Consider the following 26,131-nt stretch of genomic DNA (forward strand, 5'->3'; position numbering starts at 1 on the left):
CCCTCCTCACAGGGCAGAGTGTTCAGAAAGTATATCTTATAGTTTCTGGCCTCAGGAAGTGAAGACAGAACACCTGGTAATGGTGCCAGTGGAACGGCATGGCAGCTAGCCAACTAAAACTTTAAAATAGAGAAGTTAGCAGTGGCAATGCCCTTGAAGTTTCTGAGGGAGTTTCTGTACACAGGTCAAATATTAAATATTTTGTCTGTTTAGTCCTTAAAAGAATGATTTTCTCATCCAGCGATGGCGAACCTTGGAACCCCAGATGTTTTGGAACTACATTTCCCATGATGCTCATGCACTCTGCAGTGTAGTTGAGCATCATGGGAAATGTAGTTCCAAATATCTGGGGTGCCAAGGTATGCCATCACTGCTCTATTCCATTTTCTTCCAAAATAAGTAATAACTGAACAACATGACAATTACATGGTTTTGATAAGAAATATTTAAGTTGGAAGTGCAAGACTTCCTTGTCCTTTGTTTTTTGTGTGTCACTTTTTAAAATTCACTGTCAAAGCACATGATATACATGGATGTATTTAGTACCTGCAGAAAAACTTTTAAAACCAATATAATATTCCTATGTGTTAGCCAAATCCACAGATGAACAAAATGCAAGGGCAGACTGTTTTTTATGGTTTCCGTTATCCCAATTAGTAATTTTGGCATGAAAAATGTTTCTGTTTTGGTTAGATATGTCATCAGGTAATTGGGTACTTCCTGCAATTTAAATCAATACAACCATGTACCATCCTGCTTTATTAAAGTCTTATTAAACCTTTGTTTTTTTAATTATAATAACAAAAATGTTATACTTACCTGCTCTGTGTTTTTTTGCTCTTGCACAGAGTAGCCCAGATTCTCTTCTTCTGTGGTCATCCGCCGGCGCTCCAGGCCCCTCCTCTTCAGTGGGTGCACCCACAGAAAGCCGCTTTCTATGCTCAGTTTGTGGCTATTGACATAGAGCGGGTGGCTTGGCCCTGTCCTCCCGCATCACAGCATTTGGTTGACAGCGAGAGCCAATAGCTCTCGCTGCTATCAATCTTTTTTTTTTTTAAATAATTTTTATTGGATTTTCAGAAAATATAAGGCGTGTACAAACATCACAATGAAAATATGCCATATACATGGAAATAACAGCAGATAACTCTGGATGTGAAACATACATCCACAAACTTACATACTTCTACTCAAATAATTGCCAATACATCGCACTGCATCAACATTCTGTTAGGCAAATGAATTCGCTACAATATGCACTCACATATTTTGAACCGCCTCGGCTCTCCAGCATGGTCGGATCCCACGTGGCCCCCAATTGGGAACATTATTCGCCACGCAGGGCCGCCCAAGCTCAAGCCCTGAAGAAAGGCGGGTATTAACACAGAAAAGGGACAGAGAATGGTAGAAAAGAGCACTTTAAGAAAGCAAGTGAGGTAATATAGCACAAAGTAAATCACTTAAGAAGCTCTGTAAGCTTCCCACAACTTCCATCTAGCTTTGAAGCTTTGGAACGTTAAAGTGGAACATGACAGGATACTTTCATATTCATGAGATTCATCTACAATTTGAACAACCTCACGAAGGGAAAGTGATACATTGCTCTTCCAGTTGCGAGCAATGACCAATCTTGCTGCATATAAAATGTGCTGTACAACTACTCTGCACATCGGTGGGTACCAATCCAGCCCAATACCCAATAGTGCTAGCTCAGGGTTCAATTTGTTCAGGATACCAGTGACCTCTGCTATCAGTTTGTGTACTGAGGACCAGTAACTCCTCAGTGACAGGCATGTCCAGAGCATATGGAAGAGTGTCCCCACTTGTCCACAATCTCGCCAGCACAGATTAGAGTAAGATCGATGGAACTTCGCTACAATATATGGGGTCCTGTACCATCTCAAGTGTATTTTCATCGCTCCTTCCCTGAAATTAGCACATCTAGTTAATGAATAATTTAATCTAAAAGCTTTTAGCCACTGTGCCTCAGTGAATGTCCTGTTCATGTCCCTTTCCCATTTCAGTTGGTGATATGATTTGGTAAACTGCAGGCGGTCCTGCATGGAATTGTAGAATACACCAATTCCATGCTTGGATGAGGGAGCAATGAAACAGTATGTGAAAACTTGTCTTGGGAAAGGAATATACGAGTCAGGTAAAGTCTGAGCGATGTGTAAGATACGTTTGTAAGTCAAGTACTCTGTCTTAAAGTCCGGGAATTTGGCGCAAAGGTCCGAGAACGGGATGTAATCGGATTGGGAGTGTAAATCCGAGAGTAAGGATAGACCATATTTACCCCAGTGAGTCACATATAAGTCTGGTGAAAGTGCCTGAAGTGTGGATAGTGGGATAGGCACCCGGTGGGGATCAGTGGAGTTGGAAGCTTTCTCCCAAAAATATTTCTAAGCCAGTAATGTAGCGGAGATGGTAGGGTGGGGGTCCAAAGGCCGTCTACTAGTCAGATTCACGGCCAACGCTAAGTCAGCCAATTTCACTCGCGGAACACTGGACTATTCCAGGGGGCCCCACAATGGCGGGTTAACATTAGAGAACCAGGATTTAGACTGTGCTAGAATGGCCGCCATGTGATAGTCTCTCACATCTGGGGCTCCCAATCCTCCCACCCGTACATGTTTGGTCAGCGTCTTATGGGAAGTCCTGGGTCTTTTTTCCAACCACAAGTAATTACTAATAATGGATTGTAATGCCTTATAGAAGGCAGCCGGAGCTATAATAAGAAGGGCACTGAAAACATATAGGAGTTTTGGTAAGATCAGCATCTTAAATGCCGCGTTCCTCCCTGACCAAGAGAGGAAGAATTTCCGCAACCTCAGAAGATCTTGTGTCGTGGCGTGGAGCAGGGGGGAAAAATTGGTCCTGTAGAGAGTATCAGGTGATCTAGTGAGTTTAATACCCAAATAGTCTAATGATTCCTTTTGCCACTGATAATGTACTACCTGTTGAATTTGTGTCTGCACACTGTGTCCCACATGTATCCCAAGGAGATTGGACTTAAGCTCATTGACTTTGTAGTAAGAGACTGATTGGAACTCTCCCAGAATGCTCTGAACATGCAATAGAGACTTCTCGGGGTTCGTGCAGGCCAGTATTACATCATCTGCGAATAGTGAAACAACATGAGGGGGGGAATCCGCCACTTTAACGCCAGAGACACCCGGGTGAGATCTTATCCTTTCCGCCAAGGGTTCCATGAGCATGGCAAAAATCAGGGGCGACAATGGGCACCCCTGACGAGTGCCATTCGTAATATGGAAACTTTCAGAAAATAACCCCTCTGTGAAGACCCTAGCAGACGGGACTGTGTACAAGGCCATAATGGCCTGGGTGATCTCCCCCTCAAAGCCGAATTTCTCCAATACCTGCCGCAGGTATCCCCAATGTATCCGGTCAAAGGCCTTTTCGGCGTCTAACGACAAGAGCACAGTGGGGATCCCGCGGGCAGCAACATGGTGAATAAGGCCCACCAGTCGTCTAGTGGCATCCGTGGCCTGACGTCCTGCCACAAATCCCACCTTATCTGACTTGATGAGATCTGGGAGACACTGGGAGACACGGTTGGCAATGACCCTAGCGTACACCTTCAAATCCACATTTAGTAACGAGATGGGCCGGAGATTTTGCGGTTTATTAGGCTCCTTACCGGGTTTTGGCAGTGTGACCACTGTGGCCTCCAACATCTCGGCTGGAAAAGTAGCCGTAGTCCGGGCCTGATGAAACACCCTGCCAAGATAAGGGGCCGAGATATCCAAAAATGAGCCATAGTACTCGGAGGAGAAGCCGTCCGGTCCCGGAGACTTCCCCTTCGGTAGGGATCTGCTAACTTTCATAATTTCCCGATTGGTAATAGGGGCATTCAGTTGTGCCAATTGAGAGGGGTTTAGGCTCGGGAGGGAGATAGAAGACAAAAAGGCTTGGATGTCCGATGGAGTTGGTTGCGGCGTCAATCCGTCTAAGTGTAGGTTATATAGCGAACCATCCGCTATGTCCTTCGGGTTGGTGAGCCTCTCCCCTGTGGCATGATCTAGTAAGTACGGAATTTTTTGTTTTGATATCTTGTCTTTCAATTGGGCCGCTAATTGCCATGAGAATAGTGGGAGGCCTTGAGCCTACGAAGAGCTCTGGAGTGCTGACCAACCAGAAGGACCCTCAGCTCCGCCTGGAGTTTAGAAAGCTGTTCCGCACCATCGCTGCTATCAATCTGCCCAATGAGGAGCAAGACAGCGACGAGCTGTTGCTCTTGTGCACATCACTGGATCAGATCGGACTCAGGTAAGAAAAAAGGGGGGGGGCTAGGGGGGAGCTGCAGCACAGAAGGCTTTTCACCTTATTGCATAGAATGCATTAAGGTGAAAAACCTTATGGCTTTAGAACCATTTTAAGTGCTGTTAAAAGGACACTGAGGCACAGGGTATCACCCCAATGGGGACACAAACAAAAATCAAAAGATAGGCTTTAACCAAAAAACGAAGGATATTATTTTAAAATAAGGAACAGGGAACTGTTGAAATAAATGTAGTTGTTTAACACTTTTACCTTTTTTCTTATAGACATAGATAGATGGATGAGTTTGCTTGGATTATTACAAATGAATTTAATAGTGTTTTTGGTTTGAGATGCAGTGTAGTTCCACTGTAACTTGAACAGAGACCATGGAATTACTTGAGTATAAAGTGCCACTGCTAGAGGATCTGTGGTCCAGTTTACAAACTGGGATACGTTCTTGAATCTGGAGGCTAGGATGGCCACATCTGGAGTCTGCCATTTCTGATATAGGAGATTGAAGATGTCAGGATCAAGGGACCATTCCACTTGGTCAAGGCGGTGATGACTGAGGAAATCCGCCTTCAGATAGTCTACTCTTGGGATGTGAACAGCAGAGATGGCTGGACAGTGTTTTTCCAGCCAAAGGGATAATCAGACTTATTTCCTTCAAGGCTGCTGGTACCCCCTTATGATTGATATTGGTACTTCCGTGGCATTGTCTGACTGCACCCTGAATAGACATCCCTAAAGAAAGGAGGTTCAGTGATGCAGAGCAATTTCATTGCTCTAAGCTCCAAGATGTTAATGGAGAGCTTTTCTTTCCTAGGTGACCAGGTTTCCTGAACTATGTGGAATTGGAAACTCCTCCCCAGCTTGTGAGGCTGGCATCTGTTGCTAATACCATCCATGAGTATGGGTGAAACAACTTTCCCATTTCGAAGGTTTGGTTAGCAATTCACCAAGCTAGAGAGTCCCTTGCTTGACTGGAGAGAAGCACAGGGAAGTTGAGAGATGGAGCGTTTGTTCCAGGCCAACAGAATGTTGTGCTGGGAGCAACTGTAGGTGGAACTGAGGGAAAAGCCTCTAAACAGGTAGCCATAAGGGCCAGGACTCTCATGGAGGCTTACACTGAGGGATGTCTTTTAGATCTTAAGGTCCAAGCATAAAACCTTAGAGAGAGAAGTTTGTTTGTCAAAAGGTAAGCTTTTTCCTGGGCTGTGTCTAGGATGAGGCTCAAGTATTCCAGATGAAAGGAAGGAAGGAGAGCAGACTTTTGGGAGTTGATTACTCATGCAAAATCCAGAAGAATCTGAACAGTAGTTTGGACATTTGCAGACAGTTCGACGGTAGATAAAGCCTTTAGAAGAAGGTTGTCTAGGCACCTATTAACCTGGATGCCCTGTGTTCTAAAGAGGGTAAGTAGGGTTGCAACAGAGGTAACAGATCTCCTGCCACTTTTAGGAGTGAAGGCACCCCTTCATTGTGAAGAAGGCTTTGGGGTAAACTTGATAGGTTCTGGCCAGGGGTGGCTGTATTAAATCTGTTAGTTGTCAAAGAAATTCTGACATAGTTGCTGAAAAATCTGTCTTGGTCAGGTAGGCCACTTGTTGTGTGCCTGAGATGTAGCTAAAATACAATTCAGAGAACAGGGTCCTGCTCTAGTGCAAAGAAAGCAATGTCAATCTGGGTGTTTTGAGTTATTTGCGACCCATCAGCAGAGTGAATGTTTGCCTGAGCTTTTGCAGATTTCTCTTTGCATCTGGTTTCCACCTTTGCGATCATTGAGGGTATTTTCCATTTGGTACTCATGGTGTGAAAATGGGGTAAGCGTGTCCAGAGAAGAATACATAGCAACACAGGTGTCAACTGTCCTGTAGCGAAGTTCTCATGGCAAAAGGGCATCAGGAAGTGCCTAAGTACCTTATAAATGTGATAACCTTATAAGTGGTGGTAAAAGTGTGACCCCTGTGGTGTGATGTAACGCCTAGTCATCCACCTGCGCCTAAGCTCTGAATGGTGGATTTTTTACCTCCAAGTTTGAATGTTAAAACACCCTTTCGAAAATGAATGAAATGCAAAGTCTGGCTTCTTGACAGCTTTTATGTAAAAACAAATTCTGTTCCAAAGACACTAACTATACTAAAAGCAGTGGAGATGTTAAGTCTCATACTTGCTTTAGGGCTACAGTAATAGTGCGATAACAGGACAAACCTTTCTTACCTATGCATGTGGCTGGTCCCTGTGTGGGTCAAGGCTTTGCTCATCGTGGTATGCATATCCTCCAAGTGGTCTTTTTGGTCTGGAAACCATGGGAATGGATCATGGCCCTGGACCTGTATAGCTCCCAGTACCTAACTGCATGCATTGCCCAGTTAAGCTCTAAAGCAGGATCCAGTACCTAAAGCAACATTACAGAGCATCCCCACATTGTGAGGTCTGGGTATAGTTCCCAAGGTTTTATTGAGGTTGCACCAATCCAGATGCACGGTTCCTACTGTTCTAGTAGAAGACAGTGAAAATTCGATTGAAGAGTTTGATTGAAGAATTTAAAGTAAATAAGAACTAGTTAAGCATAGAAGCTTCTCCATAAGGGAGAAGAGGTCCCTCATCTAAGAACACTAGCAAAAAGCTCATGAGGGGTAAGGTTATAGGGGTACGCCCAAGAGAGCGTGTCCAAAAGCTTTGCCAGTGTCCTATTACCTGAAGATAGCAGACTATAATCCAGGGTCTGTATACATGCAGTCTGTGTCCTATACTGCATGACTAAGATAAAGATTTTTGACTTACCGGAAAAATCTCCTTCCTTGAGTACAGGACAGGACACAGGCTCAACAATCATTACGACTGGTTTATATGCAGCTCCTATTAGTTAATTGGGAAAAAGATGCTGCAGGGATATTCTATGTTACACCCCCCCCCCAAAAAAAAAATAAAAACACATTGTAGCTAGCCTCTATTGAAGAAAAAAAGAGGTGAAGAACCTGTGTACTGTACTGTAATCCAGGAAACTGAGTTTACTGGTAAATCAGAAATCCTATTTTACTAGCCTTACAGTACAAATGTTCTGTAATCATTATGACTGGTGCAACCAAAATCAGTCCAACTGAGGGGTGGGCAACACAGCAAACACCACCAAGAATCCCATATAACAATGGGTCAAGAAAGACTCAAAAGACACACAGAGCAGCTTGTAGCATCTTATGCCTGAAACTGGCATCAGGAAGACCTGGTAGAATTTAAATGCGTGAACAGAACCTCAGCTGGCAGCCTTGCAAATCTGAGAAACAGATGCCTAATGCTGAAAAGTCCATGAAGCAATAACAGATCTTGTAGAGTGTGTTCTAACAGGGAAGGGAAAAACCAAATCCTTCAGACAAGAAGTCCTAATAATAATGTGTCTGATCCATCAAGCAACGGTAGAGTGAGAGACAGTGAGACCCCTGTGGAGACCTTCAAGAAGCACAAAGAGGAAATATGATTGCCTAAAAGTAGGAATTGCTGCTAAGAGGTAAACTTTCAGTGTGCACCACATGCAGACAGTGGAGAGAAATTTTCTTTAGAATGCTTTGGAGCAGAGTATAAAGAATGAAGAACAATATTCTGCTTAAGGTGGGCAACAGAGACCAACTTTAATAGGAAAGAGGCCTTGAGGATCAAGACAAGACTAAGAAAGGTAAGGCAAGGCCATCAACCCTCTGTGTAGAGGTGATAGCAAATAGAAAGGCCAAGTTATAGGTAAGGCCAGGCAAGGTATTGTCCTAAATAGATTTTAAAATGGCTTTTGCAGAGCCAAGAGAACAAGATTTAGCTCCCATAGGGGCACAGGGGATCGTACAGAGGGCCAGTTGTCAGCCACTCCAAGAAAAAGGTCATAACTAGGCAGTGAGAGGGTTTCTAAAACAGAACATTCAAGGTGAAGATCTGCCTTTTAATGGTACTCAAAAGCAAGATGCTGGTCCAGTCCTGACTGAAGAAATGACAGAATTTTTACCCAAAGCTGCTTGTCTCATACCAAGCAAAACAGGCCTGCCAGGTGAGATGGTAGACTTTACGGAAAGTCAATATCCGAGCAATCAAGAGGATAGAGATGTCCAAATCTTTAAAGGCCTCTGTGCCTCAGGACCAGCCATGTTGTTAAAGCCAAAAAACCAGAAGCAGGAATAAACACTGCCCCTTGGACCAGGAGGCTTGGACAATCCAAAAGGGCCCAGATAGTGTCTGCTAGGAATCTGGTCCTTCTGGGTCAACTCAGAATGGGTGCAATGAGGATCATCAGAAGGCCCTCCATCTCAATCCTGCATAGTACACAAAGAAAGGGAGAATCTGGAGGAGTAAAAAGGCATAGATCAGACAGTAGGTTGGGAAAGTGCAGATAAGCATGTGTCTACTGAAGCCAGAAAATCCCCTAAAAGGAGGGGAGCAATGACCAACCTGGCATTTTCTACGCAAAACTTTTAAACCCAGAGTAACAAGCTGAGAGTCTTCAGATGCAGAGTGGGCTGGACTCCTCAATTTCGTTTGGTAATGGTTTCAGTAGAAGCATTAAAAGTATTCTCAGGGGTAATGACCCCTTGAGACAAGAACTGTTGGGCAGCAGCAAGCAGGTCCACTCACCATGACACAAAAGGGGATAGGTTTGAAAGCATGAAGTGGGGATAAAGCAGAATGTGAAACTCCAGCTTGTAGCCCCTGAAAATTACACTCTGGACCTAGGATTTCCTGGGACCAGAACGCTGACAGAGTGCCCCATCATTGTGGTGAGGTTTTGGAACCAGACTTGGTTGGCTTGGAGGGCCATGTCTATATACCAATGTAGGTTCCTGTTTAAGATTTAGCAATGGACGACAAAGGAACAAAAAGAAACCTTCCTAATTTTGGGAGTAGAAGACTTACTAGTAGGAACAGTAGACCCCCTTTGATCTCTTTGATGTACTTGTCCATTGGGTCCAAACAGGCATTTGCCTTCAAAGAGTAACTTCTCAAGGCCTTTCTTGCATGGCAGCACTGCTGACCAGCATGTAAAGCAGAGAATTCTCCTGCACACGTGGATAGAAAGAAGATTCATCCTGAAGATTTGGCCAAGTGTATCTGCCAAAACATTCACATAGTAGAATAAGCTCATAGGTAAAATATTTAGTTGACTGTGGACAGAGGCATCTGACTGACGGAACAGGAATTTTGGGCCATTATCTTAATTCAGACAGCAATGGTCTGAAAGACTGGCATAGGCACAAACTGCAGGTTGGCAGGGTCTGCCAAGAAACAGTGAGCTTTAAAGAGGGCCTCAAACTACTTTTCTACCAGAGCTTCAAACACAGGAGCTAGGAGGGTCTTTTTATGGAATGGTAACCACAGGAAGCACCCATAAGAAACATTCCTCAGTTGGATACTCTTAAGCAAAACTTTTCTAGAGGGGGAGAGGAAGAGAGAGATCAAGATCCATAAAAGTTATCCATTTTTGCCAGAGTCCAATCATCTAAAAAGGTAGCTACATATAGCCCAGTGTAAATATGAAATAAATAATGTCCTGTTAAGTACAACTTGGACTTGCACGTGTGTTTTCTGGTTCAGGCCTGCTTTTTTTTTTTTAGGATATTTACACACAAATCCTAATTTTGAACTTCGTCAATTCCACCTGTTCCCGATTCTGTGGTCAACACATTCACTCTAACATTTTATGCACGGTTATAAATAAAGGTTTGTGCATTTTTAGAAAAACTCTGTATAAATGACATTTGATCTGACCTTAAGTTAAACCATAATAAATACAACACACACAATATTTTACATAGTCATATCTTTATTAAACAAATGGTTTAAACAGTTAGGAAAAAAAATATGGGAACCCTTACATTTTATAAGCAGAACCTTAACTATTGGCAAAACCTTAACCAAATGTATTGCTACATCTGCTGAGAAGATCTGTGTTGCAGTTATTAAGGCCCAGTTTTTATATTTAAAGCTGAAGTATAATCTATTTTTATTTTTCCTTCCCTGATATTTTCCTCCCTCGACATTCAAATTAAATTTTTAAATATAACCATTTTGTGCTCATTACATTTTATTATTTATTTTAGACCCAGTGATTTCCACACTGGGTCTCTTCTCCTCTCCATGTATTGCAGGCACATCATGGCTGGTGGGAGGGGCCAGTAGGGTGCTGTACATGGCTTCCTGAAAACATCACAGCTCCCTCAGTACTCCTCTCTTCAGTCCTATATCAAGCAATGGGCTTAGCAAGATGGAAGGTAAGGCTGGAGTTCAGACTTAAAGTGGAATTTTGCCACTGTTGGTCCCTAGGTCTCTTGCCATAGCATACTTGTATATCTTGGCATACTTACAGTACTTGCCAAAGTGTCCTGCGATGACAGGTTTGTGCTCCCTTCTTCACTCCATCACTGGCACCCCTATCGTCTTCCAATCTTCTTTTCTCAAAGACCCAGCTAAGGATGGTGTAACTCCTGCACATGCTTTCCTCCCTGTACCCGGCCTTTATTCTGGTATCTGTAAGTTGGTGTGCAGTAGGTTTACAATTGAAAACAAAAAAGATAGACAAAGAAAGGAGTTTTGTGGCAGACATACAGAGTCTGCCATAAAACTGCAACGGATGTCTTTTTTTTTTTAATCTGACTACTAAGAAAAAAAACAGAAAAATCTGTTTGAGATTTAGGATTAAGCCATTCTAAAAAAGGAGGGTCTGTAGTTAGAGCTACCCTGCTGGTAATTTACCATGTTATTTGGATAATTTTCATGTTCTAAATTGTATTTTGTCATTGTTCTGCTGTTCCATCTTAATGATATAACCTTGAATTAAGCGGTGTGAGACAGCCAAGCAGCCCCTAAAAATAATTTCTTCACCATTCTTCACAGTTCAGATACGCTTTTTGCTGCTAGTAATGTTTTGTAGTATGCAATCAAACTATAAATACACCAAAAAGATACACTTTTGTCACACAGAGCATTGTTCCACTAGTTCTAATGAACATCTTTTGGATTTTTAGCAAAATATGTGTGATGAGCACAAATGATGTACAATGCTCTAGCTCCTAATCTCGAGATTTTCCACCATCAGGATTGAACCGCATATCCTTGTACTGATCTCTTTTGAATGTATAGTAGGAAGAGTTGAATTTTGTTATCTTGTAATTTACATGACTCGCTATTAATTGATGGGGTTGGTGCCTGTAGAAATAATTTTGTAGCCCTTGCCAGCCATTTTAAGCATTAATCCTTCTACTAAGGTCCTCTGTAACCGCTTTCCATCAAAGTATATTGTACTGCTGTGAAGGCAACACAATCAAGATTTCAGGTTACATTTTTAAAACAATAAATGCATCTCAAACCTATGCCTGAGTTGTCTGAATTTAATAACCTTGTGAACCACACTTGTACAATGTGTTACCATGGCTTCTGGTAGTCTCCGCTGGGAAATAGCGAGACAGGGTGAAAACATAGGATAGTTGGGAGGCAGGGAGAGAGGGTTGTCACCCAATAACAGGAAGTGCATGTACAAGCACTGTAGCTGCCTGTAGTCTCCACTGGGGGATAGCGAGATCGAGTGACAACATAGGATAATTGGGAGACAGGGAGGGAGGGTTGTCACCTAACCAGAACAAAATGCTCGCACAAGCACCTTCATGGCAGGATCACTGGGTATTTTAATGAAAGCTGCAGATTTTAAAAGAATAAAATGTCTTTAAGCACATATTACACCTATTTGATCAAAATTCTTAATGTTTAAACCATTTGTTAAGTAAAGATATAACAATGTAAAATACCACCTGTTACGTGTGGTAAAACGCTACATTTTAATTGGTTATTACTACATGGATGAAAATCAGGCCACATTTGAACTGCTGTTAAAAAGAAATTGCTAGGGGTCTGCTATAATTTTTTTTAATTATAACCATCTAGCAGCCCTAATGTTATACAAAATGCATGATTCAGGTCAGTACTGGATCATTCCTTAAGCGAGCATTTACCAAGGCAACAAAATATACTTATGGCACAAAGGTGAGGTACAGCGCAATATTCTGAAGTACTGATTTGTTATAGTATACAGTGAAATTAACATGTATTAACAGCAAACTAATCCTGTAAACAAGCTAAGATTATTTTAATCCAATACACAAATTCACCTAACTTTGCACTACTGGTAATCAGGCCCTGAGTTTGAGAGTTGGGGCTCCTGTAACTTATACAGCCCCACTGAATGTGCAAAGTGAAACTCGACAGACAGTCCAACACCTGAGATTGCCTGGGGGGGCCACCACTGTGATGCAGGAGATTCCACTGTGCCATAATCCTCAACAGTATTACCTGACCTAACAAAGTGCCAAGAACAATGCCAGGCAGTCCACTTCCTAATAGGAATGCTTAGCTGGATACTTTGGACAAATTCTGATGTGCAAAATTCAGAAACAGTTACAACATATATAAAGGAAATGCATCGAATACAAATATTGACAGTACATGTATATGAAAATAAGCTGAGGCAAATGCAAACATCTTAAATGATCGTAGCATTAACAAACTGATCAGAGCTAACATTATGACCGCTGACAGGTAAAGTGAAAAACATTGATTATCTCTATAAAATAGCATCTGAAAGTGGGCAGCATATATTAGGAAGCAAGTGAAGTGAACACATTGTCCCTGAAGCTCATGTGTTGAAAGCAAAAAAAAAAAAGGGTAAGCATGAGAATTTGAGTGACTTAGACCAGGGCCAAATTTTAATGGCTAGACGGCTGGGTCAGAGCAACTACAAAACTGCAAAGGAAAATAAGGTGGTGGCACTCCTAGCATAAAAATGTCATACTTTGTTGGACGAGGCATGCACGTACACAGCTCATGGAAAAGTCACCAAACATGTTTCACACACCTGTGCTTAGTCGTTGCTGAAACAAAAACTGCAGCTCTTGTGGGATTGTCCTGGTCTGCAATGGTCATGGCCTACCAAAATTGGTCCAAGGAAGGAAAAACAGAAAACCAGCAACAGGGTCATGGGTGACCAAGGCTCACTGATGCACGTGGGGAGCAAAGGCTGGCCTGTATAGTCCGATCCAATAGAAGCGCTAATGAAAGCTAATGCTGATTCAGAGTATGTTATGTATAGGGCTGCTTAGCCACAGAACGGCCAGGGTGCCCATGCTGGCCCATGTCCACAGCCAAAGGTGTCTACAATAGGCATGTGAGCATCAGAACTGCACAACGGAGCGTGGCCTGGTGGCCATCAGAAGGTGGCCTGGTCTAATGATATAAAGAATAGTTTAGGGAACATTTAGCGAACAGAACAACAATGTTCAATGTGTTAACTTGGTCTCCAAATTCTCAAGATAATAATCCAGTCGAGCAACTGTGGCATGTGCTGGAAAAACAAGTACAGTTCATGGAGGTTTTCACTACTTTAGTATCTACACAATGGCTTCATAAGAACCCAAACCCTAAAAGGATATAGCAAATATCAAGGGTGCAAAATGCTCAAGAGTCAGTGCTCCCATGTGTCCCAGGCCTAGTTACACATATCAGTAGGGAGACATATACTTGCATAGATTTATCTACATACTGACAACTGTAAAAACTCATCAATACAATACTTTGTTCAAACCTTTGGATACCTATATTATCAAAATCTACTATACAGAAAATGCTCTAACAGAACTGGTTACACCAAAAGACAGGTAATAAAGGTCTAGTGATCCCTGTAAAGCCTCAGCTTAAACTGTTCTTTTATATTTTGGCTATATTGGGACTTGGAATATGTACCAGGATCTTATTGCTGTCTGTGTCTCCATTGGTAAGCTTTCTCCTTAGTTCCTGTCTGTAACAGAATCGTAACAGTCTGTCAGGCTTTTACAGTGGTCTGTGTCCCCTATGGGGGTCCTCTTATTTCATCCTATGCCAGTGACAAATAAGATAAAAACTTGTAGGGGGTTTCGCATCCCCACATTTAAATCAGCACAAGCAAAATGGCAAGATTTTTTCAGAAAGTGTATGCCAAAACATTTTTTTTTTGTTTTTTTAAGTTTTAGGCTAAGACCATGTTAGAACCCCCCACTGAATTTTACTGTCTATCTAGGGCTCCTTTTGAGAATTATACCCTCACATTCTGTCCCACTGACAAGGGTTTTACCAGACAGGAAATGAGGAAAATCTGCAGCACAGACATTAACAGAAATAAAATCAAACAGAAGTTCTAGGCTTCCCCTACTATACTTTTTATTTCTGTCTGTGTTGCTGTGGGAGATTTCCTGCTTGGTAAAAATTAGGGAAGACAACACATAGCAGTACAGCAGTAAAAACTTGACAGGGGTTCTACACCCTTCACACTCTATCCATAACCAACAAAATGTTTTAGCTTTACTTCCACTTTAACCACTTAAGCCCCGAAAGATTTTACCCCCATTCCGACCAGGGTTTTTTTTGTGATTCGGCACTGAGTGATTTTTAACGGACGATTGCGCGGCCGTGCAATGCTGTATGTAAACGATTTTGACGTCATTTTTTTCCCCACAAACTGAGCTTTCTTTTGGATGTATTTGATCACCTGTGCGATTTTTACTTTTTGCGCTATAAACAAAAAAAAAGAGTCAATTTTGCAAAAATAATATTTTTCACTGCTTTTTTATATAAAATTCCCCTTTCTCCCTTCGCGGAGGACGATCGCGAGTGACCGGCGGACATCGGGTCCGCCGGTCACGCGCAGGGACTTCCCAGGGAATGAGCCGCAACTGACAGGCTAGTGACGTACCGGTACGTCACTTTGCCTGGCCAGGGCTGACCGCCGCAGTATATGTACTTGCGGCGGTCGGCAACCAGTTAAGGGTCAGAGTATTATAGTAACAACAGGTCATTGCCCAAGAGAACATAAAGCATGATGCACAATGAAAAACCTAACCCAAGAGTACCTGTCTTACAGATGGGAATGGACTTTGAACAATGCTTCTATGAAACAGATTAAAGCTGAACTCCAGACAAAAAACAGAAGATAAAAATAAAGAGCCTACTAAAAGGAATGATAAAAGCAGATTTTGCTGCAATATTCACCTTCAACCCAGGGATCTCCCCCACAATCTTTTTTCTGCCACTAGTTGTTCTCGGGTGGAAGGCAAGCATCACTCAACCATTTCCTCGGAGCCCAGATTGTCCTGGACCCACCCAGGTCTGTGACTGGACAGTGAAAGGAAAAGCAGCACAGTAATATGCTCATCTCTCGGTCACCCAGATTTTTCCTCCTTCCAGCATTTGTCCGCTCCTTGTTCTGCGGCTTTCTCTCATACTCCAGCCCTGCTCTACAAGGACTGCAATAGGTGGATTCCAGGTTAGGTCCAATTCAGGTACTTACACTGACTGCATTTTAAAGTAAATTTACTGATGTAATAATGATTACAAAGCTGCATAATTTGTATATTTTAGATCTGCCTTTAGGTCAGCTTTAAAGCTTGGTTCCCTTTGATCTTTGTCTGTAATTAAAGTTGTTTGTTCAAGAGGTGATTAGTCCCTGCTATTCTGAAACCCACTTCATCACTGATGACCTTTACAAAGATTAAAATGGCTAACGACTTTTCCAAGTAAATATCACATTATCTGTTAGAAATTGGATCGTAAGAGAGAAACATTTTCCATCTTGCTCCTTCGAATTTTCTCGTCACTGTGGTTGAAAAGCATTGATTTGACCTCACCATAAAAAAAAAAAATACAGTAAACAAATGTTCTTAAAAGGAACATTTTTGAATGGAATTCCATTAGTGCATAGCCAGCTTAAGAACAAAGTCATCTAGCAGAATATTATTTGTTGCTGGCCTGTCAAAAGATTCTGCAATTTAATAAAGGACCATTCAGGTTTTTAACATGGCTGTGAAAAGCATTATGGCTATGTATATAATTACATACAATGTAATGGCAAACAACGATCTGCCAATTTACTGGATCATATGTAGTAAAATATTAAAGTGTACGTAAAGTCAAAACTTTTTTTTTTTTTTGGGACACAGCGGGGAAGAATGAAAACCCGTCAGGTTTTTTTTTTTTTTTTTTTTTGCGGTTTTGCAATGTTAGGGAGATTTCCCTTTACTTTCTGTCCTGGAGATACACTTTAGGAAGTGAGAGAAAATGTCTCAAAGTGAGGGTAATTTCGCTCTTTGGCAGCTGTTACTAGTACAGGTGAAACCCCAAAATTATGGATATCCCCTCTCCCGTTCTGACAATGGTCACTAGTACAAATAGAGGGGATGAATTGCCACAATGGGAACACAGACTGCATGAAAAAAAAATAATAATACAGAGGGTCCCTGTCCCCTACCCCTTCCCCAGTCTATCCTTTACAATCACTTTAAATCTAATGGGTTACTCTGTGCTTACAGCCTGTGTAATACCAGTAACTGCACTTGCGGTAAGCCATAGCTACCAATCAGGCTATACTTTCTTACTGGGCTGATCGCACCAAACTGATATTTAGTTAAGAGTTAAAGTACTTGTCATTGATGCTCTTATGGCCTCCAATTCAATCCATACTAAATATATCAGTCCCCTTATTCAGGTTTTATATGGGGAATTTTGCAATGGTAGATAAAACGGTTGACAACACTTAATCACACACTTTCCCCATTAGCACAGTTAGTGTTGATGGGGGAATCCCTCTCGTGGAGCTATTGTGTTATCCTGTGGGGGGGGGGCGCTGCCAATAATCGCATGCTGAAAATCTGACATGCTGGTTGGGTACATTCAGCCTGTCCATAGATGGTTTGAACCTCAGCCGGTCCCTGCTGAACTGGCTGAGATTCCAATCATCTATGGCTGGCTTTAGGTTAACAGAAATGTGAAACCTGGCACCATTGGATTAACACAGTACAGATATATTTAATAAACCATTGAATTTAATTCCAAAATAATAGCTAAAGTTTGCCATTCCAAAATTTACTTAACGCCACCAGACCCTTAAAAACAGTCTGCATCAGAAAGAGACTCCATGTTTAAGAAAACATTGAGAGTGTTCAAGTCCGACAAGGGAAGACTTCAAACAACTCCAATAGTTCTGGCAAGGTGGCTCCCACAAAGCAAGACTTCCCTCAATGGGCATCCAATATCAGCTCAAGCCATAGAGATACAGAAATGAGTTCCAGAGCAAAAAATGGATGAAGGTCAAGATAATCTTAATTAGTGGTAAAAACATAAAAACAACTGTCACATTTCTCCATGTGGAGAGTTTAATACTGGTTCTAATATAGATCTGTGAACTCACGGTTTTCTCTGAGTCCATTCACCTTACATCCTGTGTTGAGCCCTGATGAAGTGGGAGTGGTGTTGGCTCCCGATACAAGTTGGCTGTTTTTACATAGACAAAGAAAAAAAGCATGCATGGAAGTGTTCCAAGCATATTTTGAGAAGTATCCTCATCCCTCAATATAGACTTAGACCAAACAAACCATTTTATGTGTGGGACTTTACTGCATATTTCCAGATCCTTAAAATAAATAATGCTTTTTATTGCTTTCTACCATTAAATTCCATAAGTAAAATTTGTGATTGGAAATTGTGACTTATTTATTACCAATGTTGCAACACAGGATAAAGCAAATGTGGATATACGTAATGTACATCAATGCTTCATATTTTATGTGCTTATAGAATTTTAATAATGGAAAGAAAAAAAAAAAAGTTATTGATTTTAAAAATCTTGCGCATAAATTCAGTACAAATAAGTCCCAACCTTAAAATTGTTTGTTTCTCCTATATGACCTATTTACCAACAATTCATAATATCTTGGATTATTTGCAACTATTTTTGCCCTGGCGCTCCTTTCTGTATTCCTACGCATCAGTAAGAGAAGCATTAAAGAACCAACATAAGAGAGCTTACTTACTAATAACAGCTCTTACCAAGGACTTAGATCTGCTAACTAAGCAAACTAAGCTTTTTGCTAACTTGTTCAAGAACAAGATTCATCATGTAGCACATGGCCTGTGATGTGGATAAATCTCTGCCATTCATACCACTTTATTATGATAATTATATTAGTCCGACGTCTATACCAAGTTCGGTAACAAAATTGAATGCATTGCCTTGATTCCACATTTATTCCAGAATTTATTCCATCCATTTGTTTCAGAATAGCCAGCTACAATCTTATATGAATGTATAGAAAAATACATGTACAAATGAAAATGTTAAGGTTCGGTCAATTGAATAAAGTCTTCTATTGCCTGTACTTCATTACCAGAAGCTGCCAGAGATTAGGTCAACCAATCACTGCCTGATTTATTAAACTTTTTGGCACTCCAATGATGACAGAAAACATTTTTTACACAAGAAAAATGTGCTAAAAAAAGATGCACATTCAAAAAAGAGGGAAAAAAAAGAGAGTTTGTCAATGGCAGTCCATGTAAGAAGAACCTTTGAAACCAAAAACTAAAAGTCAGGGGATCATAGAACAATTATAGATTTTTTTTTATGGGGCCCCTTTGGCTACATCTTACTATCTGGCAACTGGCAGTGTCAACTGTGAAAATGCTGTCACTGGTTTAAAAGCATATCTAAACCCAACACAAAAATGTATTATATTGCAGCTTACCAGACATTAGATGAGGTGGCTGCATTATTTTTCTTTTTCAAGTTTTTTTAATCTTTATTTTCAACTGATAACACATTTCCTGTCCCTGGGTGGCTACACTTACTCCTCCGCTGTATCTATGGAGGGAGCCATTGTTGTTACACAGTCTGGACGTCAGACACGTTTGCCTCTTTTCATCTCCATTTTATGGAGATGAAGTCATTAGTAATTTACCGAATGGAGAAAGAATTGCTTCAAGTTCAGCTCACAGGAAGGAAAAGGGCATTGCATTCTATTCATTTCAAAAGGAAGTGGCAGGGCTACCTTTTCTGGCAAGATCAGCAAGTATTTTCTGTAGTTGCTGAAAATGTGCTTAGCCTGAAAAAATTAAAACAAATTGAGCCACAACATCGAAGATCCGAGAACATGCGATGTATTAAATATGCCTAAATCAAGGACAGGCAAGCACAGCAGTCAGCATCACCAGTATACTACTAGGGCTCAGTGCTGCGGTAGCAGAACAGGCAATTAACTTTTAATCTTATATTTTTTAGCAAACTACCCTAAATTCAGTAGCCCTCCCGTCTTCTTCAGCATATAAGATCTAAGATCTCAGGGACTTGTAAAATCTAAGCCCTCCCACCATTATAGGAAGCAAATACTGCAATAGGTAATCTATTAGTCAGAAAAAAATGAAAACATATGTTGTAGTAGCAATAGTTATAACAATTGGGATATTTTTATTGTTACATAATTATCAGTGCTCCTTCTTTAAACTCTGTTATTTTGTAGAACTACAAACCTCTGAATAATTTTAAGTGGCAAGGCTGTAGTAGAAGTTCTGAGTGCAAAAAGCCTAATCTGCTAAGACCGTTAAACAAAATGGATAAAACAGATCTGTGCCCAGCGATCCTGATTATTCCTCCTGTGAGTCCCATGTAAGCGCTCCTAGACTGCAGATTTCATAGTTTCATTTGCCTCAACAGCCTCCCCAACAGGGTCTCCTCTCAACCAAAGGCCCCAGCAGCAGAGTGTGCTACTACGGCTATATTTATGTCATTGCTAAACGTGAAACAGAGGTTCCCTCTCTTACAAAGAGCCTATTTAATAAACATTTATATCAAATTAAAGGAGAAAATAAAGGTCCTGGGGAGACAACAGTGATACTGTCCCCAGCACCCATTCAGATGGTTATTTCCATTACCTTAACTATAGTAGAAAAGTTACATCAGTAATAAGACTGGCTGCACTGGACAATAACATTCTACTCATGACTGAGCACTGCTATATGAAAGCAAATGGCCCAACTAGTAAGCAAGTGAATGCACAGATAAAAAAAAAGAAGGCACCGTGCAAAAAACGCGGTGGTTTGGACTTTTGTTAGACACCCCTCTGTAGGCTAACTCAGGGTTTCTCAAACATTTTCTGTTTAAGGTGCCCTTTAAAATTATGGACAATCTCGAGGCACCCTCCATAATTATGGACAGTCTGGAGGCACCCCATTCTAAAATGTAAAAACTGTTCTAATAGTTTTAAATAATGCAGCAACATCAATAAACTTAAGACACCCAACATTAGAGGTGATTTATTCTTCCAAAGCAAATACACTTTTGCAAACTGGTACTGCCTAGTAGTCCAATGTTTCTTTTCTCCCTCCGTTTTTCTCCATTACTTAGCTAATGAGACCCCACAGCTGATGGAGAGAGGGAAGGGAGGGTCAAACAAGGATGATCTGTGGGCAACTGACATCCTTATCAACTGATGACGTCATTGGTCATTAGGAGGTTGGCAGTTAGAAGGTGGTAATGGTGCACAATGAATACCTGTTGCTTTGTGTAACTAAAGGCAGGTTTCATCCACCCATTGTCTTGTCTACAATTGTGGGGCAATTTTTAGGCATTTTTGCCTAGGCACCCTGGTTAAAAAAGGCTGGGATAACTTGAGGGAGACCTGCAGTAAAAGAGCCTGTAGACACCTACCTGAGAAGTCTAACAAAACTCCTTGGCCAGACTGGCTACTTCCTGCACTGTAACCAGCAAATTCACCCCCCTCCTCCCCAAATAATCCATCTTAAGGGCTGCTAAACATAGACGTGCACCTGGTCTATGTTTGTGTAAATTGTGCAATTATTTCAGAAGATTAAGAAATGTTAACAATTAGGGTGGCATAACAAGCAGTGATATTTCCTGATATTTGAACATTCTGTAATCCCATTGAAGTACCTGTAATTTTCCTGCCTCCAGTGGCAGTATAAATGCCAAATATCTTAATTTCTGTATAGGTGTGGGCACTCTAACATATGTAGCTGTAAATGCTACGAGTAGCTTTTTTCCCATAATGCATATAATGTCTTTTTATGTTTTTCTGTGCACCAATCCTTTATGTACAGGGCAAATAAAGGAGTTATGGGTCCCAGCTTCTCTTGGAAATTCACACTTAGCATTTCATTGTGCATTTCATTTTATTTAGTGGAATACACAATACTACATTGTACAGTCAGGAAATATTTTATATACAAAAGTTAAGAAATGGTTTAAAACACTGAATGGGGCCTGCTATATTATTACACCCCTCTAGTGAAGTCCATGTAGGTGAATGGTGTGACCTGCCATCAGAGGGTGTACGCACCATGCTGTTCTTTCCGCAGTGGCTCTTGTCCATCGTGCTGTGTTGCTTTCACTTGATGCAATGTAGTTTCTTTTTCTTCCTTGATGCTGAAATCCAGAGACTAGAAATAAAATTAAGTATCTTAAATGCATATCCTTGTTTGAAGAATAGAATTACATTTATATATATACTAACACGATGGAGTTGATTTACTAAAACTGCAAAATCTATTGCAGCTGTGCATGGTTGCCAATCAGCTTCTAACTTCAGCTTTGACAAAAAAAAAAAAGACAAATTGGATTGCAGTGGTGGCCGCTTCATTAGGGGCACAGGGGCGCCGCCCCCTCATCCATGCCCCCGGCCCCTAAACTACATGCAAGGCACTGGATGCATAGATTTCAATGGGCTTTTTTTTTTTCTTTTTTATGAAGCACATGATTACAGCCATAGGGTCCAACTGGCTTCAAAAAAGGGTGGGCTCATGTTACAGAGCAGTGCGCCCTGAGCCAACCCAGTTGTGTCACAAAAGCAAATTACTATTCGCTATTGTCTTCCTGCTTCTCCCGGCAAATCAGAAAGTGGGTCCTGAGACCCGATTGGCCGAGAGGAGAAGCGACCGTATTGGGGGCGGGGTCTTGGCATGGGTAGGCTTTTTTATAGAGCTCCCAGTCCGTGGCTTTCCTGCAGCAATACAACTACAGCTACCTGACAGATCCTGGTACCTGCTATTCCCTCTGGAACCCAGCAAGCACAGTCCACCTCCCGCAGCCTTCCACCACACCATGGAGCTGCTGCCACTATCAGCCTCCACACCGGCCGCTCACAAGATGGCACCGGCTCACCATGCAACTCCTGAGACAGATAAGCTTACCTGCATGGAGGAAGGGAGATAGATAACATTGCCAAAGGGAACAGTGAGTAGCTTCCCGCCCCCCCCCCCCCCAAAGAAATGGAGCACCAGCCGTCACTGGCGGTTTGGTTTCTAAGCAAAGCTGCACTCTCCAGTTTTAGTAAATCAACCCCTATAAATCTCGATAAAGTACTTTTCTTCTACCTCTACCATGTTCTTGCTTTTCCCTTTTTGTAATTTCAATAGTTTTTCTTGAATTATCTTTTTATTCTCCAGCAGAGGTCAGCTAACCTCTATCACTGTTTGCACAAAAATGTCATTTACAAAAGCAATGCAAGACCCAAAGCAGATGTTGCATTAAAAGGTTAATTACAATTATACAAAGACAAAACTGCTAAATATACCAAAAACAAAACTGATTTGCACATGCACAAGTGCAAGGTAAGTGAAATGTGTAAAACATCCCCTTCAGGATCACCCACTGCATGTTGTCATTCATACTTGTATTGACAACAAAACAATCCTGAAATCATTACGATCAGCTTGTTATGCGATGTCTGATGTCTGCACTATCCCTCTCCTCCAGTGTTGCCAACTGTCAGCATTTTTACTGGCAGCCAGTAAAAAGTGGGCACTCTTCTCCTGCCAGTAAATGCCAGTGACAGGAAAAGGCTGCCAGCTAAAAATATGGTTGTGGACGCTTGGCTCGGAACTGCGCATGCATAGTTCTGGTCTGGAGCGGCTGAGACCATCTGAGTGCCTGCTAAAGTGTGTTTGGGTGGTGCCGGCAGGGGGGGGGGTCTGGCAGAGGCAGTTCCTGAGCGTGTTGTGTAATTTCATTGAGCACGGAAGCTAAGAGTGCCTCATGTGCGGGTCAGCAGGACGGGAGAGGGCAAGCCAGGAGCGGGACCTAGCATAGAGAGAGACTGTCACTGTGACTCAGGAGGGGACTTGTCATGTCGGTGAGGTGTCATCATCATCTGTGCGGTCAGTGTCACTGTGAGAGTCAATTTCATGTGTGTGTGTGTCTGCCCATTCTAATTTCTTACCCTCCTCAATCCTGCCCCTGAGCTACTTATTGTATTGAAAATAAAATAGAAAATATGTTTTTTGCCTTAATATCTATCTTAAATCACGTTGCTGATTGCATATTGTACTTGTTTGTAGCCTCAAATACTGAAATTTGTACTTAAAACGTTAATTTGGTAACTTTTGGAAATGCTAGTAAAAATGTGGCCGTGCCATTACATTTCGGCTGCTATGTCAGTAAATTTCAATCTGGTAGGTTGGTAACACTGCTCTCCTTTCTGTCCTGACTTCCCACTGATGCCTGTATGTCTGTATGTGGCAATAGCAACTCTAAAGGGTAATATTTAAATATAATTTTCATCTCAATTACTGTAAACATAATACAAAGGTCATCATTGACCCCATACTTGTAAATGGATATAAAAAAGTCTACAAACCCCTGTTAAAAAGTCAGGGTTCTGTGATGTAAAAAAGACAAAGATAAATTTCAGAACTTTTTCCATCTTCAATGTGACTTATAAACTGTACAGCTCAATTGAAAAACAAACTGAAATCTTTTCGGGGGAGGGGGGAGTAGAAATAAAAAAACAAATGTAATATGGTTGCATAAGTGTGCACACCCTCTTATAACTGGGGACCTAGCTGTGTTCAGAATTAAGCAATCACATTCAAATTCATATTAAATAGAAGTCAATACACACTTGCCATCATTTAAAGTGCCTCTGATTAACCCCAAATAAAGTTCAGCTGTTCTAGTTGGTCTTTCCTGACATTTTCTTAGTAGCATTCTACAGCAGAGAGCTTCCAAAGCTCATTGTTAAAAGGTATCAGTCAGGAGAAGGGTACAAAAAGAATTTCCAAGGCATAAGATATACCATGGAACACAGTGAATACATTCATCATCAAGTGGAGAAAATATGGCACAACAGTGACATTACCAAGAACTGGACGGCCCACCAAAATTGATCAAACTGGTCAGGAAGGCTGCCAAGAGGCCTACAGCAACATCAAAGAAGCTGCAGGAATATCTGGCAAGAACTAGCTGTGTGGTATATGTGACAACAATCTCCCGTATTCTTCAGATGTCTGAGCTATGGGGTAGAGTGGCAAGACGGGAAAGCCTTTTCTTATGAAGAAAAACATCCAAGCCCGGCTACATTTTGCAAAAACACATCTGAAGTCTCCCAAAAGCATGTGGGAAAATTGTGTTATGGTCTGATGAAACCAAGGTTGAACTTTTTGGCCATAATTTCAAAAGAGATGTTTGGCGCAAAAACAACACTGCACATCACCAAAAGAATGCCATACCCACAGTGAAGCATGGCGGTGGCAACATAACGCTTTGGGGCTGTTTTTCTTCAGCTGGAAGAGGAGCCTTAGTCAAGGTAGAGGGAATTATGAACAATCCCAAATACCAGTCACTATTGGCACAAAACCTTCAGACTTCTGCTAGAAAGCCGAACATGAAGAGGAACTTTATCTTTCAGCATGACAATGACTCAAAGAATACATCCAAATCAACAAAGGAATGGCTTCACCAGAAGAAGATTAAAGTTTTGGAATGGCTCAGCCAGAGCCCAGACCTGAATCCAATTGAAAATCTGTAGGGGGATCTGAAGAGGGCTGTTCACAGGATATGTCGTCGCAATCAGACAGATTTGGAGTGTTTTTGAAAAGAAGAGTGGGCAAAAATTGCCAAGTCAAGATGTGCCATGCTGATAGACTCGCACCCAAAAAAACTTGGTGCTGTAATAAAATCAAAAGGCGCTTCAACAAAGTATTAGTTTAAGGGTGTGCACACTTATGCACCCATAATATTTTAGTTATTTATTTTTACTTCCCTCCACATAAAAGATTTCAGTTTGTTGTTCAACTTAGTTGTACAGTTTACAGGTCACATTAAAGGTGGAAAAAGTTCTGAAATTATTTATATCTTTCTCTTTTTTTTACATTACAGAAACCTGACATTTTAACAGGGGTGTTTTTTTTTTTTTTTTTTTACTTTTTATATCCACTGTACCTATATAAAGGTTTTGTGGGCGGAAACAGACTTCTGGAGTAATTCTCAATATTGTTCTGACTCAAAGCAAACTTGCATTAACACTGTTACAAGATAGAAAATACCATTGGGTACCGAAGCATACCCTTTATTGCTCCTACAATTTTTTTATCAAAATGCTTTAAAGTTATACACTAGTATATTTTTGAAAAGAACAGGGACAGTTTAGAACCTGTGCCGGGTTTTTTATTGCCACCTGCCAGGAAAAGGAAAGGAGGAAGTATTTCCTACATGGTGACATGAGGGAGATATTTAACCAGTTCTGGCCTGGAAGGATTTGCCCCCTTAATGACCAGGCCATTTTTTTGCGATTCGGCAGTGAGTCACTTTAACGGAAAAATCGCACGGTCGTGCAACACTGTACCAAAATAAAATTGATGTCCTTTTTCCCACAAATAGAGCTTTCTTTTGGTGGTATTTGATCACCTCTGCGATTTTTGTTTTTTGCGCTATATAAAAAAAAAAAAGCAACAATTCTGAAAAAAATATATATATATTTTTTTACATTCTGCTATATAACATTCCCAAAAAAAAAAAAAATTAAAGACCTAAATTTTTCATCCTTTTAGGCCAATTTGTATTCGGCTACATATTTTTTGTAAAAAAAAAAAAAAAATGGTTGGTTGGCGCAAAAGTTATCACGTCTATAAACTAGGGGAAAGATTTATGTCATTTTCATTTATTTATTTTCTTTTGTTACTAGTATTGGTGGCGATCTGCGATTTTTAGTGTGACTGCGACATTGCAGCGGAC

The 26,131-nt window shown here is 41.2% G+C and overlaps 1 protein-coding gene across 1 annotated transcript in view; it reads right to left on the minus strand.

The window, feature by feature from the left end:
• LIMCH1 (LIM and calponin homology domains 1) overlaps positions 1 to 26,131 on the minus strand; it is a gene marked incomplete at its 5' end in the record, with an annotated part of 291,739 nt that overhangs the window by 29,918 nt on the left and 235,690 nt on the right. Inside the window, 1 exon segment of the mRNA XM_082267323.1 lies at positions 21,462 to 21,561. Within this exon segment, the coding sequence (XP_082123449.1) occupies positions 21,462 to 21,561 (100 nt within the window).

This window comes from Pelophylax lessonae (assembly GCF_965119305.1).
Source record: "Pelophylax lessonae genome assembly, chromosome: 1".
NCBI lineage: Eukaryota > Metazoa > Chordata > Amphibia > Anura > Ranidae > Pelophylax > Pelophylax lessonae.